Consider the following 19,176-nt stretch of genomic DNA (forward strand, 5'->3'; position numbering starts at 1 on the left):
CCAAATGTATCACACCTTTATGCCTGCCAGAAGACTATTGATTGTTATAACTGAATTTCAAATCAAACTCAAAGGTGTGCTTTCCTACTGTACAAAAGATCATCTTTGTTTTTGGAAACAAAGGAGTTTTGATTATCAAATATGATCTGTGTTGTTAAAAACACACTTGGAAAAACAAATATTGAAACTGAACCCTTTCCATATTCTTGAGACTAATTTACAGTGAAGAAATAATCTGGTATGTCAAAACAACTACTGTTTTATATGGCTCATTTAACATTAGCATCAAGAAATTTCACAAGAGCATCATAACACAAAGTTATGAACTGAATTACGGAAGGAAATGTTATATTAGATGATCAATATGCAGCTCTGACTAAGTTTAAGTACTAGCTTCCTTTCCTTTTGCTAAGGCAGAGATATGGAGAGTTGCTGGGAGGGAATGCCAGAGCTTGGGCCATTGACAGTTGAAGGCATCAGCACTAACAATAAAGCAATTATGGTTTAAATCAGCCCAGAAAGGTTGTAAGATTATGGGATTGGAAGAGACTACAGACATAGGGAGAAGCATGGTATTGGATGGATTTAAGAACAAGGATGAGGATTTTAAAACGAAGATTTGCTTAACAGGGAACCAAAGAAGATTAGAGTCAAGTGTGTTGTTTGAAAAGCATAGCAGGTCAGGCAGCATCTGAGGAGCAGGAGAATCAACATTTCGGGCATAAGCCCTTCATCAGGAACGAAGATTTGCAAGTACAGAGATTATAGTGGGAACTGAAATGGTGAGTTTCAATGTGGTTTAACACTGACATTCAATAAAGAATTTGACTAACTTTAATTCACTTCAAAATTACTTATGTAACATGTGCGTCCTGTTTTTAGACTGGAATGTGAAATTTAGAGTATTTATATTTCAGATGAAACAATGAGGCAGGAAGTAATAACATTGCTTTGAGTTTAACTGCGGCTTCATGAAGGGCAAAAATCCTCGGTTTCATCTGATAATTAAAGTCAAGATGGGACGAATTTTCTTGATCAAGTTTCTGGGCAGTAGGAACAGGAAATGAAAACAGATTTTTGTAACTGCCGATTTCCTGATGTGCAAATGCAAAAGGCCAGTTGAAAGAAGCTTACTGTTGAAACTAAAAGAGTGTATTAATCATTTAAGGTAGCAGGACAGATTGAGAAAGTAGTTATAAAGTGCAGGGGCTTTACAAAAAGGAACACAAAGCACAAATGTAAGGAAAGCATGCTAGCAATGTGTTCATTGGAAAAGTTCTCTTATGCATCAAACGGTTAGGATCTGGAATGCACTGTTTGAGACAGATTCATTTATGAGTTTCACAAGAATTGGATAGCTATCAGAGGAGAAAGATTGTAAAGCTGTGGGATAGGAGGACAGAGTAAGACCATCAGAACAACTCCTGCAAAAAGCTGGAACATACAATGGGATGAATGGTCTCTAGTGCTGCAACCAGTCCATGATTCTATGACAGCATACCTTCTTACATTTGCTTCCATCCTTTCTATAAACCAAAAAGCAAACAAACTTAGCAAACAATAACTGGGTTCTGAGTAGATTGGGTAATAAGGGGTAGAATCTTGCAGCAATTTTGAAGTTATTGCTGGCCAGCATTTATATTTATTTTTATTCTCTTTCATCCCTTGTGCCAATTATTTTGATTTGCAGTTGGGTGTATGGACAAAACTAAAGGAGCAACGTGGGGAGATATGAGAGGTATTCTGTGCCTACTGCCACTGCTTGCACAGTCAAATGGACACACTGGTGACCTGAGCTCAAGGCAATGCAGAAACTCCAACTGTGAACACAGGTTGTGACAATAGGCCCCATGGTACAGATGTAGAGAGTAACTGAAGATTCATGATGCCTGTTCACATCACGTTCATGGTACTACCCAAAAGGCAATATCAGCCAGCAGAGACTAATTGGCCATGCCATTGTACTCACAATCTTCTGCTTAGGAGAGCGCCTCATCTTCCGCCTAGGAACCCTCCAACCACAAGGGACGAACTCATTTCTCCAGTTTCCTCATTTTCCCTCCCCTCACCTTGTCTCAGTCACAACCCTTGAACTCAGCACCACCTTTCTAACCTGCAATCTTCTTCCTGACCTCTCCCCACCCCCACTCCCGCTTATCACCCTCACCTTAACCTCCTTCCACCTATCGCATTTCCAATACCGTTCCCCCAAGTCCCTCCTCCCTACCTTTTATCTTAGCCTACTTGGCAAAGTCTCCTCATTCCTGAAGAAGGGCTCATGCCCGAAACGTTGATTCTCCTGCTCCTTGGATGCTGCCTGACCTGCTGCGCTTTTCCAGCAACACATTTTCAGCTCTGATCTCCAGCATCTGCAGTCCTTACTTTCTCCTAGAAGATTGTACTCACAAGCAATGCTGCATTTAACTGGCAGCAGCTTGTCTCTCCACAGTCCCCACAGAGCCCACATCAACAGTATAGAACTCTGTCACAATGCTGCTTACGAGCACTGTGGGGCTGACACAGCAAGTGACAGAACTAGTTCATTGTAATTTCAAGTTGCATTTCCTGAGTTTTGGTTGCTACTTAATACCCAGCATTTTACCTGCTAAACAACTGAAGGTATTTTTAAAGGCTTATGTCCAGCAAAGTGTTAGGCTTTCTCAAGCTTACTAGCATAAGACTGGACTGTTTAATCCCCTACTTTCAATTAAACAAATAAGCCGTTAGTAGTGTATTATAGGTCTTCAGACAGTCAGCGTGCAACTGAGTAACAGATATGTAATCAATTCAATACGGGATGTAAAAATAATATGGCCATTATAGTAGGGTATTTCAAATACCCCAATACTAATTGAGATAATCATAGCATAAAGGGAGAATAGAGAGAACAGATTTCCTGAAATGTATTCAAGAGAGCTTTTGGCATCACCATTAAAATGATCCTACAAAGGATGGTGCAGCACCGTCTTTAATTCTGGGGAAATAAGGCCAGACATTCAAGGTGACAGTGGGGGGTGCATTTTAATAACAGCGGCCACAACAACATAGGCTTTAATTTTGTTACGAAAATGGAGAAAGATGGTCCACAAAAAAGGGTTTTTGATTAGGGAAAAACAGATTTTATTAAAATAAGGCACATCTGGCCAAAACAGTGGGACAGCTTTTCGAGGGTTGATCTACAGCAGAAGACTGGGAGGCATTCAAAAAGGTGCACGTGGGGAATGGAGGAAGAGTAGATGGATGTCTAGGAATTTTCAGAACTAGATAAAAAGAATAAGAGAGAAGTATATCAGATAGAAAGGGAGCAAAAGCAATTAGGAGAGCAAAGACAGAGCACTAGCAGGCAAGAATAGGAAGACACCCAAGATATTCTACAAATATATCGAGGGTAAGAGAATGACAAGGGAAGGAGTAGGACCATGGAGGCAATTGGTTCACTAAACTAGAGGATACTGGTAGAGCATTAAATGATTATTTCACATCAGTCTTTACTTGGGAGAAGGAGGATACAAGCACAGAATTTGAGACGATGGACCGTGAAGTTCTTGAACACATTGATAGATGTCAGGAGGTATTGGAGGCTTTGCCAAATTTAAAAGTGGACAAAACCCCAGGGCTTGATGAGTTGTATCCCAGGTGACTGTAAGAGACTATGTTGGAAATTACAGGGGCTATTACCTAAGTTTTTTTAAATTGTCTCTGGCCACAAGGAAGTGCTCAGAAGATTGGAGTATAAGTTGTGGTTCCACTTTACAAGAATGTCACGGAATCTTAGAATCCCGACAGTGTGGCAGCTGGCCATTTGGTACATCAAGTTTACACTGACCCTCTGAGGAGCATCCCACCCAGACCTACCTTTTCTACTCTATCCCTCTAAAACTGCACTTCCCATGCTAACCCACCTAGCCTGCACATCCCAGAACATCATGGGTAATCCACCTATCCTGCACACCTTTGGATACATGAACACCTGGAGGAAATCCACACAGACACAGGGAAAACATGTAGACTCCGCACAGATAGTCATCCAAGGCTGGAATCAAACTCGGGTCCCTGGTGCTGAGGTACCAGTGCTAGTCACTGAGCTACCATGGCGCTCTGATCTATTCTTACCATACTGGCAGAAAACAAACCAGCAATTACAGACCGGTGAGTCCAATTTCAGTGGTAGGGAAATTATTGAAGGAAATTAATCTCCATTTAAAGAGACAAGGTTTGAAATAGGCATAATCAGCATGGGTCTGTCAGAGGGAGGTCATGCCTAACATAACTGGTAGAATAGGAGGTGGTGTTTGGATGAGTGTTGGGCAGTTGATGCAAGTTATATGGATTTTGGCAAGGCCCTTGACAAGGTCCACATGGTAAACTGATAAAGAAGGTAAAAGCTTGTGAGATTCAGGGTAACTTGGCAAGATGGATCCAAGGTTGGCTTAGAGACAGGACGGTTGTATAAGAATAACTGAAGACCAGTGCGCAGTGGTGTTTTAGTGCTGTAGTTTATGAATATCACAAAAAGTACTGTTTGCAATATTCAGAAATGGTTTAGAGGAGAATGTGTGGGGGGAGGATAACAAGTACGTTTGTGGATGACACAGATTGGTTAGGTGGTTGATGGTGAGCTGGAAGGTGTTAGGTTACAGAATGATATAAACAGCTTGATTAGATGGGTAGATTAGAGGCAGATGGAATTTAACCCTGACAAATGCAATGTGATGCATTTTGGAAAAAGGAACAAGACAAGGTAGTACTCAATGTATGGGAAGATACAAGGAAACTCAGAGAAATAAAGGAATATTGAGAGTGCTGGTCCATAGATCCAAGGTAGAAGGACTGGTATTACGACACAGAGTAAATCCCTCTGATAATTTAAACACGACACACAGAAAAGCTCACCTTGCGCTATAATCTGTTAAATTTCGAGGCAAAGAACTATCCCAGATCTCACTATTTAAAGTAAAAATTAACAATTTTACTCTTTAAATCCAAAAGAGATCATTAAAACAAGTACTTAACTCCTTTCTCTTAAATCTTTTATCTCCCACTCTACAATACTGGTTTGATAAAAAAACCCTAATTAAGATTTACAAAAAAAGACACGTTTCAAAACCAGCCAGCTGTCAATTCTCCTTTGTAGACTTCCCTCTGTATATTTTCCTGGGTCGTATTTTCTTTGGTCTTCTGCTGCACAACATTTCTTGTTGACAGGTACCTTACAGAGTCGAAGGGCTCCTGCCCGAAACGTTGATTCTCCTGCCCTTAGGATGCTGCCTGATCTGCTGTGCTTTTCCAGCACCACACACCCTGACAGTGGTGTCTAAAATTATAAGAGCATGGACAAGATAAATAGAAAACAGCTGTTCCCCTTAGTCGACAGCTCAATAACAAGGCATCACAATTTTCAGGTGAAAAGTAGGAGGTTTAAAGGGGATTTAAGGAATGGCTTTTGAATTGAATTTAGTTTATTGTCATGCGTACCGAGGCACAGTGAAAAGCTTTGTCTTGCGAGCATTACCGGCAGATCACATAGTTAAGCAGCATAGATAGTAAATAATAGGTGTGAAAATGTGTTGCTGGTTAAAGCACAGCAGGGTAGGCAGCATCCAAGGAACAGGAAATTCGACGTTTCTGGCCAGAGCCCTTCATCAGGAATGAGGAGAATGTTCTCACTGAAATCCTTGTAGAGGGAGGAAGACAGCTTCTTCAAGGAAGGCATCCTTGCAAGAGGATTCGCAGTAGGTTAAAATCTTCGAGAAAAAAGTGAGGTCTGCAGATGCTGGAGATCAGAGCTGAAAATGTGTTGCTGGTTAAAGCACAGCAGGTTAGGCAGCATCCAAGGAACAGGAAATTCGACGTTTCGGGCCAGAGCCCTTCATCAGGAATGAGGAGAATGTCAATAATATATAATAGGTAAACAGTTGCAAAATCAAATACAGGCGAACGTTAAGAGTTTGAAAGTCCATTCAGTATTCTAACAACAGTTGGGTGGAAACTATTATGAAACCGGCTGGTATGTGTGTTTAGGCTTCTGTATGTTCTCCCCGATGGTAGAGGTTGTAGAAAAACATTACCATCGTGGGATGGATCTTTGAGAATGCTTTCCTTGACAGCTGGCCTGGTAGATGGATTCTATAGATAGGAGGTTGGCCTTTGTGATTGTCCAGGCAGAGTTCACCACTCTCTGTGACCATCTCCGATCTTGAATGGTACAGTTGCTACACCAGATAGTGGTACATCCAGACAGAATGCTTTCCATGGTCCACCTATAAAAGTTGGCAAGGGTATTTGCTGTCATGCCAAATTTTCTCTGCTGCCTGAGGTGAAGAGACATGTTGGGCCTTTGTAACCAGTGTGTCCACATGAAGAGTCCAAGAAAGCATGTTGTGGATGACCACTCCCAGAAGCTTGACACTCTCCATTCGTTCCACTTCTGTTCTGTTGATGTGTGAGGGGACAGGAGTAAAATACCACTGAAAATCAAGAATGAGTTCCTTGGTTTTGCTGGCATTGAGAGCTAGGTTGTTCTCAGTGCACCATTTTTCCAGGTCTTCCACCTCCTGTCTAGTCTGTTTCTTCGTCATCTGAGATTCGACTGACTATGGTGGTATCATCAGTGAACTTGTAAATGGCATTAGTCTGGTATTTGGCAATGCAGTCATGGGTATACAGTGAGTACAGTAGGGGGCTGAGTACACACTCCCGTAGGCTCCAGTGTTGATTGTGGCCTGTGGGTCAGGAAACGGAGGACCCAGTTGGAGAGAATGGGGCTTTAACTCTAACCTAGAACTCTTCACCAAATGCCGTCCCTTCTAGCTATCATGGGAATTTACCGCTGCTACACTAATTGTTGAGTACATGTCGCCACAAGTAAAGGTTGAGGAAGCTCTGGTTGTGTTGTACTCCAACACTAACACCCTGGAGACGGAACACTCAGAGGCCCTCTTTATTGTAACTGGCGACTTCAATCAAGCCAATCTGAGGAAGATGTTGCTCAAGTACCACCAGAACATTACCTGCCCCACCACGGGCCCGAACATTTTAGACCACTACTACACCACTGTGAAGGATGCCTACCACTCCATCCCCTGCCCTCATTTCGGGAACTCCGACCACAATGCTGAGCTTCTTCTCCAGCTTACAGGCAAAAGCTCAAGCAGGAGACCCCCTCATGAATACAGGTCCAGTCTGGTCGGAGGAGGCACCTTGGGTGAGTACACTACCACCGTCACAGGCTTTATCAGCAAGTATGTGGAGGACTGCATACGGAGAAAGTAAATCCGGGTGTTCCCCAACAGGAAACCCTGAATGAATGGACACACAGAACCTGCTAAAAACCAGGTGTGAGGCCCTCAGATCAGGAGACCCACTCAAATATAATGAATGTTTGTAATTTTTAGTAATGACTTGGATGAGGGGACTGAAGCATGGTCAGCAAGTTTGCAGATGACACAAAGGTTGGAGGTGTCGTTGACAGTATAGAGGGCTGTTGTAGATTGCAGCGGGACATTGACAGGATGCAGAGATGGGCTGAGAGGTAGCACACATAGAGTTCAACCTGGATAAATGCGAGGTGATGCATTTTGGAAGGTCGAATTTGAAAGCTGAGTACAGGATTAAGGATAGGATTCTTGGCAGTGTGGAGGAAGACAGGGATCTTGGTTTGCAGGTACATAAATCCCTTAAAATGGCCACCCAAGTGGACAGGGTTGTTAAGAAAGCATATGGTGTTTTGGCTTTCATTAATAGGGGGATTGAGTTTAAGAGTCATGAGATCTTGTTGCAGCTCTACAAAACTTTGGTTAGACTGCACTTGGAATACTGCATCCAGTTCTGGTCGCCCTATTATAGAAAAGATGTGGATGCTTTGGAGAGGATTCAGAGGAGGTTTACCAGGATGCTTCCTGGACTAGAGGGCTTATTTTATGAAGAGAGGTTGACTGAGCTCGGACTTTTTTCATTGGAGAAAAGGAGGAGGAGAGGGGACCTAATTGAGGTATACAAGATAATGAGAGGCATAGATAGAGTCGATAGCCAGAGAATATTTCCCAGGGCAGAAATGGCTAACACGAGGGGTCATAGTTTTAAGCCGGTTGGAGGAAAGTATAGAGGGGATGTCAGAGATGGGTTCTTTACACAGAGAGTTGAGAGAGCATGAAATGCGTTGCCAGCAGCAGTTGTGGAAGCAAGGTCATTGGGGACATTTAAGAGACTGCTGGACATGCATATGGTCACAGAAATTTGAGGGTGCATACGTGAGGATCAATGGTCGGCACAACATCGTGGGCTGAAGGGCCTGCTCTGTGCTGTACTGTTCTATGAATCCAAGTATGACCACTGTAGAGCCATTAAGACGGCCAAGGACCAATGCCGATCCAAACTAGAGACCCAGACCCCGATGACTATGGCAAAGGACTGAATGACATCACAAGCTCTAAAAAGATTCAAGCAAGATAGCAGATGATGACATATCCTTCCCACATTGTCTCAACACCTTCTATGCTCGCTTTGAGCAGAATTTCGGCACAGAGGATGATGAGGGTCTAGAAAACACTGCCTGGGAGAGTAGTTAAGGCTAGAAACCTCAATTTTTAAATAAGTATTAAGATGATACTTGGTCATAACATTCAAGGCAGTGGCCTAGTACAAGAAAATGGGGTAGTATAAGCAGTCGTGTCTTTTTGATGGTACAGACCTGATTGGCCAAAGGGCTTCTTCTATATTATATATTCTCTGATACTAAGCTCCACCTCCACCTGAACAGTGTCAATTACATTTGGTCAGCAGACAATAGCTAGGGAAAAGTGGCAGGGGACCAGAGGTGGGACCATGGCCATAGTCCCAAAAAGGATTTGGAGGAGGTGGGATGAGGGATAGATGATGCATTCGGGAAGGAAGGAAACACTGGACCCTGGCCTCTTTGTGGGAAACAGAACCACATTTGCTCCTTCCATGCAAAGGAACAAAAAAATTACTGATCTTTTTGGATCCCTGTAAGTTGCTCCTTTGAGTCTTTTGCTCCATATGAGGTCACACTAAAAGGCGAATGCAGCTGCCAACAAATCAAAGTCTAAATCATACCACTAGATGCTGACTTGTATTTCAAAGTGCTCCTCAACCACATAATACAGAGCTGGCTGTCCAGAATGAGTATTTTCAAATGCTGCACTGTGCAACACCGGCCAAGATACTGTGAGTAGGTTGCAAAAATTTTAACATCTGGCATGCTGTTTTCATAGTGTGTATGCATATTTAACTTCAAGTTTAAAAGGATTTCAGAATTTGTATCCCCAGGTAGGTAGTGACTCGTGGGACACACATGGATCAATCGTGGGACACACATGGATCAATCACACATGGACCCCAGCTATTCACTATATGTGGGGATCTGTTGAGCTCAGTTGGTTGGATGGTTGGTTGGTTTGTGAAGCAGTGTGATGCTGACAGGATGGATTCAACTTCCACACCAGCTGAGATTACCATGAAGGACTCTCCTTTTCATCCTCTCCCCTCACCTGAAGTACGCTAGCCCTCAGACTAATTCATCACAATCCTTCTCTCATGAGAGAGCAGCCTTATGATCTGGTAAGAGTATGGCAGCGTGACTTACATATGATGCAAAGCTGTGCGAGGGACAGTAAGCTGTGAGGAGAATGTAAGGAACCTCAAGTGTGGTACGGAAAAATTAAGTTAAATGGCAGATGCAGTACGAGGGTAAATGTGAGTTAATCCACTTTGACAGCAAAGTGAGGAAGGCAGATTTTCTGCATGGTAATGGATTGTGAATGGGGGGGGAGGTGCAATGAGACCTGGGTGTCCTCATACACCAGTCATTGAAACTAAGGATGCAGGTGCAGAAGCTCGAGAAGGCAAACAGCCTCCATAGCAAGAAGATTCAACTACAGAAGCAGGGTTGTCTTGCTGCAACTGGACAGAGCCTTGGGATAACCACTCTTGGAGTAATCTGTATAGTTTGGTCTCCTTATCTGACGATAGATATTCTGGGTATTGAGGGGTGCAAAGAATATTTAGCAAATTCATTGCTGGATGGCAGGACTGACTTACAGGGAGAGATTAAATCAGTTAGGACTATATGCATCAGAGTTTAGAATAATGAGGGGGGAATCTCTCAGAAACCCGTGATTCATTAACAGGATTAGTGAGGGTAGAAGTAGGGAGGCTCTTCTCAATGACTGGTGAATCCATAACTAGGAGTCACAGTCTAAAGATAATGGCTTTTAAATCAGAGATAAGGCGAAATTTGTTTTTTTAATTTCTTCCTCCAAATTGGTGAGCTGTGGAATTCTGTCACAGAAGATTTGAAGTCAAACACTGAAGCCTTCCAAGAATTATGTAGATATAGTTCTTGGAACAAAGCGTTACAAACAGGGTAGTTGGATTTGAATGATCAGCCATGATCTTCTTAAAGAGCAGAGCAGGCTCAAAAGACCAAATGGCCTAGTTCTGTTTCCACATCATGTTTCCTACTTTGATACTTTTCTTTAACTGGTTCTCTTTCTTTGGAATTTTAATAGCAGATATTACATTTAAATTAGATTCAGGTACAAATATCAAACTGTGGCACCAGATATAAAGTTTGTGTTCAAACCAGATGTATCCTGTTTTGAATGGACCTCACTTCCTGACCCTTCTCAACATCAAACAAAAAAAACCCAGTAAATTCATGAAAAGCAAGCTAAAACCAAAACATTTCATGTTAACTCCCTATAAAAACACTACTATTCCCATAAAAGTAGTCCTTTAAGCTCCAAGTTGTACCTTCTCCAAACTTTTGTGCACCTTATCATTGCTGAGGGTGGCCAAAAGTGAACACAATATTTTGGTGATTAAAGTATTTATAAGATTACTACACTGAAATGTTCAAATGCATGAACAAATTCCAAACATAAGCATGAAGCCAAACTTCTGTTATTGAACGAGTAATCGGTAGTGCTATCAGACAAGACTTTGAAAGTAACTGAATAACTTGTTAAAAATGTATAACAAGTTATAATGACCTGGGGAGCACTGTCCACAAGGATAGTGGAAATTGAAAGCTGTGGTTATTTTCCAAGGTAATAAGCTTTCTGGGATTGGAGGACCGAGAAAGACAAATGCGACTTACTGGATCGCTCTGCAGGGATGCTGGCCTAGAATCCACGGGCCAAATGGCCTCCTGCGCCATAAAAGACTCCATATTAATTTTGAAAACAGTTGCTCTCGTCGTCAGTGCAGAAAGGAATCTCAAACACTCATTGGATTTCTTCTTCTTGTACAAAGTAAGTCACCCATCCCTAACCTTGACTGTGATCATAACAACATAACGGACAATAGTAAAATCTTTCTGGTTTGTGACCCATCGCACCACACCCACTGCACCACCAGCACAACACTGTTAATCGTGTTTGAACTTAACACAATTGGTCAGGATTGCGATATTACAGCAACTTGTAGCCGAATATTTCAATTCGTCTGATATGTTATCTTATATTAAATCTGTATCGCCTTTCTTGTCACAACGGATTTGAATGCAAGTAGGGTGAGGAAATATTACACTACTACAACCTCGAGTAATAACCATACAGTAATAACCATACACTTCAAGCAGTGTAGAACGCTGACAAATTAACCACATACTATCCCACGTGCACACAGCTAAGAGGTAATTTCCAATTATCGATTTAAAACGAAGCGATGTAATACTATAAGTCCCAGAGCGCAACGAGAGCTCTAGCTCTGACAGTTGAGTACTTCCTAAATTTAAAGTACGCATCGGTTTTCCATTTTCACATTCAGTTTGGGCAACTGGCTACACTTACACACTAAACAATATTTTGCTGCTGTTGATTTATCAACAGAAAAAAATGTCAAACCACGTGGCAGGCAAACGGCCATAAACGAAGATCGCCTAAGACGTTCCTCCGGTTTTCCTGACGAGATCTCAAGCCGATTCAAGGCCGATTTAGTCTCTTTCTTCGCAACCTCCTCATGAAGCGAAAACAAAAAGTTCCAGACAACCATCCTTAGTCCCCGAACAGCAATAGCAGTCAAGAGACCGGGTGTGCAGCTTGTGTGCCGGTGCTTACCTGCGGGTTCCTGCCGTTCCTCAGACTGCTCGTATGGCCATTCTCGCTGCTGGCAGTGTCCTGGCCTTGGTCCTGGTGCCAACGCCGCTCCATGGCCCCCAGGTTCGGCGCGAATCAGTGAGTCAGTCAATGTATGACTCTCTCTCGGTGTATCCGTTTTGTGTCACTGTATCAATCTCGCTCAATGTATCCGATTGTGTGACAGTAGCAATCTCTCTGACCCCGCTCCACCTTCGAACACAGGCGTGTAGCCTCAGTGACGTCGACTCGAGACACAGGGCCGTTCCTCCGCAACCGCAATGATTGACAGCCACGGGCTCCCCTCCGGGTGGGCGGGCACTGACTGCAGGCGGGACCAAGGCTCCGCTCGTGCCTCCCTTTCTGTGTGTACACTGCTTCTGCTCCCATCTGACCGCTACACGCACAAACTGTGAGCCAGTGCCTCCCAAATTTTCCATCCTCCCACCCCTCCTCACTGTGAGCCTATTTTGAGGACAAAAGCTAAAGAGCTCTGCAGCATATTTTGCTGCCTGGCAGTTTGAGATCCCTCAGGCTCCGTGTTCCAGCGCCCAATTTGGGATGCCTATTCCTAAGTAGTCCTTCCAGTGGGAAACAGCCCCCAGACTTGTATTCCTTTCCATGAAGCGATTAAAATCAAATAACTTCGCTGAAACCAATTTCCCTCAGCATGGCAACCAAGACCTTTTGAGGTCAGCACCCATGGAGGAATTTGCCATATATTAGAGGTGCTCAGTCATCTAACACAGTCAGAAACTCACCATATAAACTGAATGATATGGACGGACTGGTCAGATGTGCTGAACCGTGCAAATAGTATTTAATCCTGAAAAGTATGATGATTTTTTTTGGGAGAACTGACAAGACGAGAGATTATTGAATGAGAGGATGAGAGGAAGTTCAGAAGATCAGTAGGACCTTGGTGTGCATGTCCATAAATGTTTCCACGCAGCAGGATAGGTAGATAAGTTGGCTAAAAGAAAACATATGGGATACTTGAATTTATTAGTCAAGAGGGTTATGGTGGAGCTCTCTATACTGTTTGCTAGACAACATTTGGCATACTGTACACAGTTCTGGTTGCTGCACTATAGGAAGGATATGTTTGTACTAAAGAGGGTGCAGAAGATATTCTGGATCAATTCTACTGTGAAGAGAGACTAGATAGTTGGGGTTGTCTTCCTTAGAGGAGAAAAAACTGACGGTGGATCAATTAGCAGTGAGGCAAATGCAAAGTTTGCACTCATTTTGAGAGGATGAGAATAGTAGATCAGCAATGGACTACTGAGACAGTATAGGACTCTGGTCAGATAGCATTTGGAATATTGTGAGTAATTTTGGACACCATATCTAAGGAGGAGTGTACTGGCTTTGGAGGGGTCCAGAGGAGGTTTACAAGAAAGATCGCAGGATGAAAGGCTTGTTATATGAGGAGTGGTTGAAGACTCTGGGTCTGTATTCAGTGGAGTTTAGAAGGATGAGGAGAGATCTCAATAAAACTTACAGAACACTGAGAGGCCTGGATAAAATGGATGCAGAGAAGATGTTTCCATTAGTCGGAAAGACTAGGAGCTGAAAGCACAGCCTCAGAGTGAAAGGATGACCCTTTAGAACTGAGATAAGGAGGAATTTATTCAGCCAGAGGTTGGTGAACCTGTGGATTTCATTGCCGCAGAAGGCTGTGGAGGCAAGTTATTGAGTGTATTTAAGATAGATAGATAGGTTCTTGATTAGTAAGGGGATCAAAGATTATGGGGAGAAGGCAGGAGATTAGGGTTGAGAAACATATTAACCATGATTAAATGGCAAAGTATATTTTATGGTCTTATGGATCTGATTGAATTGTATAAAATTCTGAGGGCAATAGACAGGGTAGATAAAGAGAAACATTTCTCTTTAGTAGAGGGACCAATACCATGGTGTACAGTTTAGAGATAAGGAGCAGGAGGTTTACAGCAAATTGAAGGGAAAATGATTCCACCCAGAAGGTTGTTGGTATCTGGAACTTGTTGCCTAAAAGTTTGGTACAGGAATGAATCCGCATGGTATTTTAGAACAATTTACATGAGGCATAAACGGCTACAAGCAAATGCAGGGAAGTGTGGTTAGATATGTTTGATGACCAGCGTTGAGATGATATGACAAACAGCCTCTTTCCATGCTGTAAAGATTCTCTCACTCTATATTTCTAAACACAACTGTGGAAGTAAGCAAAAAGCAGATGGAGAGCAGAATTCTGAGTTGAGAACATAACCCCCCCCCACCCTGCCACCTTCCTATTAACTTCTCTGCTCAAACACCTGTGACTGCAGAATTGGGTTGAGATCCTGAGGGTACACAGATTGTGAAGCCTAGTTGGTCATTTTTGGTTCGAGGGACTTACATTGACAAAGATGAAGATGAAACTATTCACACTGGGGAGACTGAATACAAATTTAGTGATTGTTTTGCACAACACCTCCAACAGTCTGTCAATTTGACCCCGAGCCACAAATTGCCCACTATTAGAATTTCTGGCCTATTCCCGCTCTGTCTTCCCTGTCCTTGACCTCCTTTACTATTTCAGTGATGATCAAAGTCAACTCGAGGAATTGCATTTCATCATTCCTGATGAAGGGCTTATGTTCAAAATGTTGATTCTCCTGCTCCTTGGATGCTGCCTGACCTGTTGAGCTTTTCCAGCACTACACTCTTGACTTGTGGAATAGCAACTCAATTTTCAGTTTGGACTTTCTATCCTTCCAGCCTCAATATTGAGTTCAATCGTTTCAAATTGCAACTCCTGACTTCCTTTTTTTTTAGATAGCAGCTATTGATAGTGATTTTCCTTTTGTTCCTCAAGAAGTATACTTTGCTTCTTTACTGTCTCATTATCAGCCAAATTTGCTCTGCATCATCATTCTGTTAAGCATTTACTTTCTGCTGTCTTCCACACAGACTTAGATGTTCTCTTTTGCCACCCATTGTCCTTGTTTCCTTGCTTGAACATCTCTTCTAAATACATGCTTCGATCAATATTAGTGATATCTGAAATGTTTTGCTTTTGAATGTTTACAGTTTGTGTATTAATGACACTTATGCACCTGGATAGTAACCTGTATGACTCCACTTTCAGCAAAAGATTCCTAAAGAGTCCCTTGGATTTTGACAAGTGCAATCAACATATCAGTCTAATCCAAATAAACATCGATCTCAGATATAGAGATGGACATGCAATCTTTAATTGAAATTATGTATATTGTCTGGCAGATCTCTCACACTCCTTCACTGATTCTCCACATGTAGTGGTTACTGTTGGGAGGAAAAGTTATTTTTCTGTGTCTCAGCAGGGGGAGAAAATTGCAGTCTCAGTGCAGTGAAGTTCTGGTGCTGAAATTGACCAACTATCACAACCATCTTCCTTTGGGTTTTGGTATGACTCCAACCAACAGAGAGTTTTCCCCTGATTGCCATTGACTTCAGTTTTTCTAGGGCTGCTGATGCCACACTTGGTCAAATCCTACTTTGATTTCAGGGGCAGTCATTCTCACCTATGTAGTTGGCTCTTTTGTCCATCTTTGGACCAAGGCTTCAATGAAGTCAGGAGCTAAGTGACTTTGATGAAACACAAACTGAGCAGTTTATTCTTTTGCAAGTGCTACTAGATGGTGCTGTTGATGTTCCCTTCCATCACTTGATTGACGATGGAGAATAGACTGCGAGGGTGATAATAGCAGGTTGGATTTATCCTGCTTTTTGTGCACAATTCTCTACAGTGTAAGGTGGATACCAGTGTTCCAGCAGTTGGCTGGGACATGAATTGTTTGGAAGCACTAATCTTCAGTACTGTTGCTGGAATGTTGTCTGGGCCCATAGTCTTTGCAGTATCCAGTGCTTTCAACTTTTATTTGATACAATGTGAAGTGAATTAAATTGATTGAAGATTGGCATTTGTACTTTCTAGGACACGTGGACAGGACATACATAGCGATGGTGAACATAGAAACTAGGAGAAAGAGTAGGATCTTTAGCCTTTTGAGACTATGCTGCCATTCAATACGCTCATAGCTAATCCTCTATCTCCTTGCCATATTTTCATTTTCTCCCTAGAACCTTTGATGCCTTTAAAATCTAAACAAAATCTATATCTTCCTTGAATACATACAGTAATGTAGCCTGTTCAACATTCTGTGACAGCAAATTTCACACAGGTGACATATTTCATAGGTTCTTGAGTGAAAATGTTTGTCCTAATTTCAATCCTAAATGGTTTATCTGCATACTGAGACTGTATTTGCCAATTGTAGACTTCCCAATCAGGGAAAACATCCTCTCTGCATTTAGTCTGTCCAACCTCGTTGAAAGTTTTAAAAAAAAAAATCACTTATAGTATGTGGGCATCGCTAGTTGACCAACATTTATTGCCCATGCCTAGTTTCCCCTTGAGAAGTTTTTGGTTGTAGTGATTGTAATGAGGTCAGCTAGCATTATAGAATATGAGTTCCCTGACTGGGGCTGTTAATCTGGTCCAATCAGTGAGCCCTGCCTGACTGATTTAAACAGGAGTGTCAGAGGTTCTGCTTACTCTGAGAGCTGGCTTTGAAGGAGTTGGATCAGTGTAATGCCCTCTTCAATAATGTCAGGGGATTGACTCTGAGCTGGCTGGCCACAACCAGTGTATACTGCTGCTGTTGGTTTCTGTTTGTTGGGGGAAGGGGAGAGAAACCTGATTCCTGAACTGGCTGATCTATCCAGTCAGTTTGTTACCTGGTATTATTTTTTAGTGAGGACTGATTTCTAAATAGCCTGATCTTCACAGTCAAGTGTTTCAGGTGTATTTCACTGGGTTGTTTCACTGGCTGATCACAGCCTATGTGTTACTCCTTATTTTACTTTGAGAAAAGGACTGTACTGATTTTGTGGCAATGTGTTGCCCTTGCGCTCTGGTTTTCTTTCTTTTTTGCATGTGTTTTCACATTTTTGGTGTTTAGACTGAGACCCTTTGTGAAAATGCGCCTTTTTTAGATGAACTATTCCTCTGTGGGTCGGCTTAGCACTCTGTGGGTGGATTAGGCATTGTAAAGACTGAATGCTTGTGTGTGTGCTGGGAAGTGAGCATTTGCTGTATACTGTAGTAGACTCTGCCTTCGGGAGTGAACCAAACCTTGGTAGGTTAACTGCAACTTTACGATGGACTGAGTTCCTGTGAGTGGGCCTGGTTCTATGTGGATGGACCAGGCCTTTATGGAGATTGAACACCTGTGTGTGTGCTGCGGGGTGTGCGCTTGCTGCCTTCTGGAATGGATTCTGCCTTTGGTTGTGGATTCTGTTTTTGGCAATGGATTCTGCATACTGGATTGGACTCTATGTCTGACAATGTATTTTGTATACTGGAGTAACTCTGCTGGGATTTGATTCTGCGTTCTGAAGAGAACTGTTTATGGTAATAGACTCTGTGTACCTGAGGGAACTCTGTTTTTGGTAACTGACTCTGTCTTTTTGCATGTTGGATTTATCACCTGCACTGTCTAGATGTGGCCTATTCCTCTTTCCTATGACAGCTGATTCAGCCTGGCAGCATGACTTTCTCTCATTCCTCATCGAGATCAAAGGAACCTCGCATTCGGTTTCATTACTAATAAAAAAAACTTTGCACTAAACTAATGTTGCTGCATGCCCCGCCTTGGCCTCCTTAGAGATGTTTTAGCACCTATAGCATTCAGTAACAAAGAAATCCACCTTTATGTTTTAAACTGAGATTGACCTTGGTTGAATCTGTGGTGAACGTTTTCACCATCACTGCAGACAATAACCATTTAATTTAAATAATTTTCTCACATTGAATTAAAAGAGGAAATCATTCCTTCAACATAATTCATCATTCTCTTCTCATTATCTATTAGAAACTGCTCAGGATTGTTTTCCATTGTATATATAAATGGAATGCTCGGTTAGCTCTGTACAAATGGACTGTAAAATCTTGGGACCTTTGGTTTAACCTCATATTAGATATAGTGGCTAAGCCATTAGGGAGTCTCATTTGGAACATCTTAATGCCTTTTGTATTATGCATGTGGAATCAAAATATTCAGGCTGTCATAATTCCCTGCATTTCCCCAGAGTTTCTAGCAGTAGTCTGGTGGCACCAACTAGAAAACAGTAGAGTCCTAGGTTTACCAGATTCCTGTCATTTCCAAGGCTTTCTGGATCAAAGATCAATGATGTAAGGTGTGGCCCTGAAGCCAAAGCCAGATTAGGGGCAGCATGTGTCACAAATTGCTGCTTGACCAGCTTTGGACAAGAGATTCCTCTGTTGAGTGTGATGACGTGTTTCAGCAACAACGTGGTGGTGTTGGGGGGGGGGGTGCGAAGGGAATTGAGTTACCTGAGGTTTTATAAAACTTTATAAAGTCAAGTCAGCATATTTGTTCAAATCTTTAACAGATTGGACACCTTGCACGTAGATTCAAAGGAAGGATGGTTGGACTCTCTGAAATTCTATGCTGCAGCATGGACAACAGCCTCCCCACATCTTCCATGCAGACAGGTATGTACTGATCCTGATATAACTACCAGAGTTAGGCAAGTAGATTGTCAGGATCATGTTTACCAAGCCTTGAAGCGTTGCTGCTGAAAAATATTTTTGGTTACTAAGATCAATTGGTATAATAAGATCAGAATGAGATATCAACCCATTTTCCTCAACAAGCACCTTCCCCTGCCACTGCAGGAATTGCAAAACCTGCGCCCACACCTCCTCCCTCACCTCCATCCAAGGCCCCAAAGGAGCCTTCCACATCCATCAAAGTTTTACCTGCACATCCACCAATATCTTTTATTGAATCCATTTCTCCCGATGCAATCTCCTCTACACTGGGGAGACTGGACGTCTCCTAGCAGAGTGCTTTAGGGAACACCTTTGGGTCACCCGCACCAATAAACCACATCGTCCTGTGGCCCAACATTTCAACTCCCCCTCCCACTCAGCTGAGGACACGGAGGTCGTGGACCTCCTTCACCGCCGCTCCCTCACCATCCGACGCCTGGAGGAAGAATGCCTCATCTTCTGCCTCAGAACACTTCAACCCCAGGGCATCAA

General features: G+C 42.6%; 1 protein-coding gene across 2 annotated transcripts in view; it reads right to left on the reverse strand.

Moving 5' to 3' along the window:
* The window catches only part of fam241a (family with sequence similarity 241 member A), a 41,190-nt gene extending 28,825 nt beyond the window's left edge, over nt 1-12,365 (reverse strand). For both annotated transcript variants that reach the window (XM_060832583.1, XM_060832567.1), the window contains exon 1: nt 12,081-12,365. In XM_060832583.1, coding sequence (XP_060688566.1) covers nt 12,081-12,173 — 93 coding nt within the window. In that variant the 5' untranslated portion in view covers nt 12,174-12,365. The remainder of the gene's footprint in view (nt 1-12,080) is intronic.
* Between the last annotated feature and the right edge of the window lie 6,811 nt (nt 12,366-19,176).

Source organism: Hemiscyllium ocellatum, chromosome 1 (assembly GCF_020745735.1).
Source record: "Hemiscyllium ocellatum isolate sHemOce1 chromosome 1, sHemOce1.pat.X.cur, whole genome shotgun sequence".
NCBI classification, from domain to species: domain Eukaryota; kingdom Metazoa; phylum Chordata; class Chondrichthyes; order Orectolobiformes; family Hemiscylliidae; genus Hemiscyllium; species Hemiscyllium ocellatum.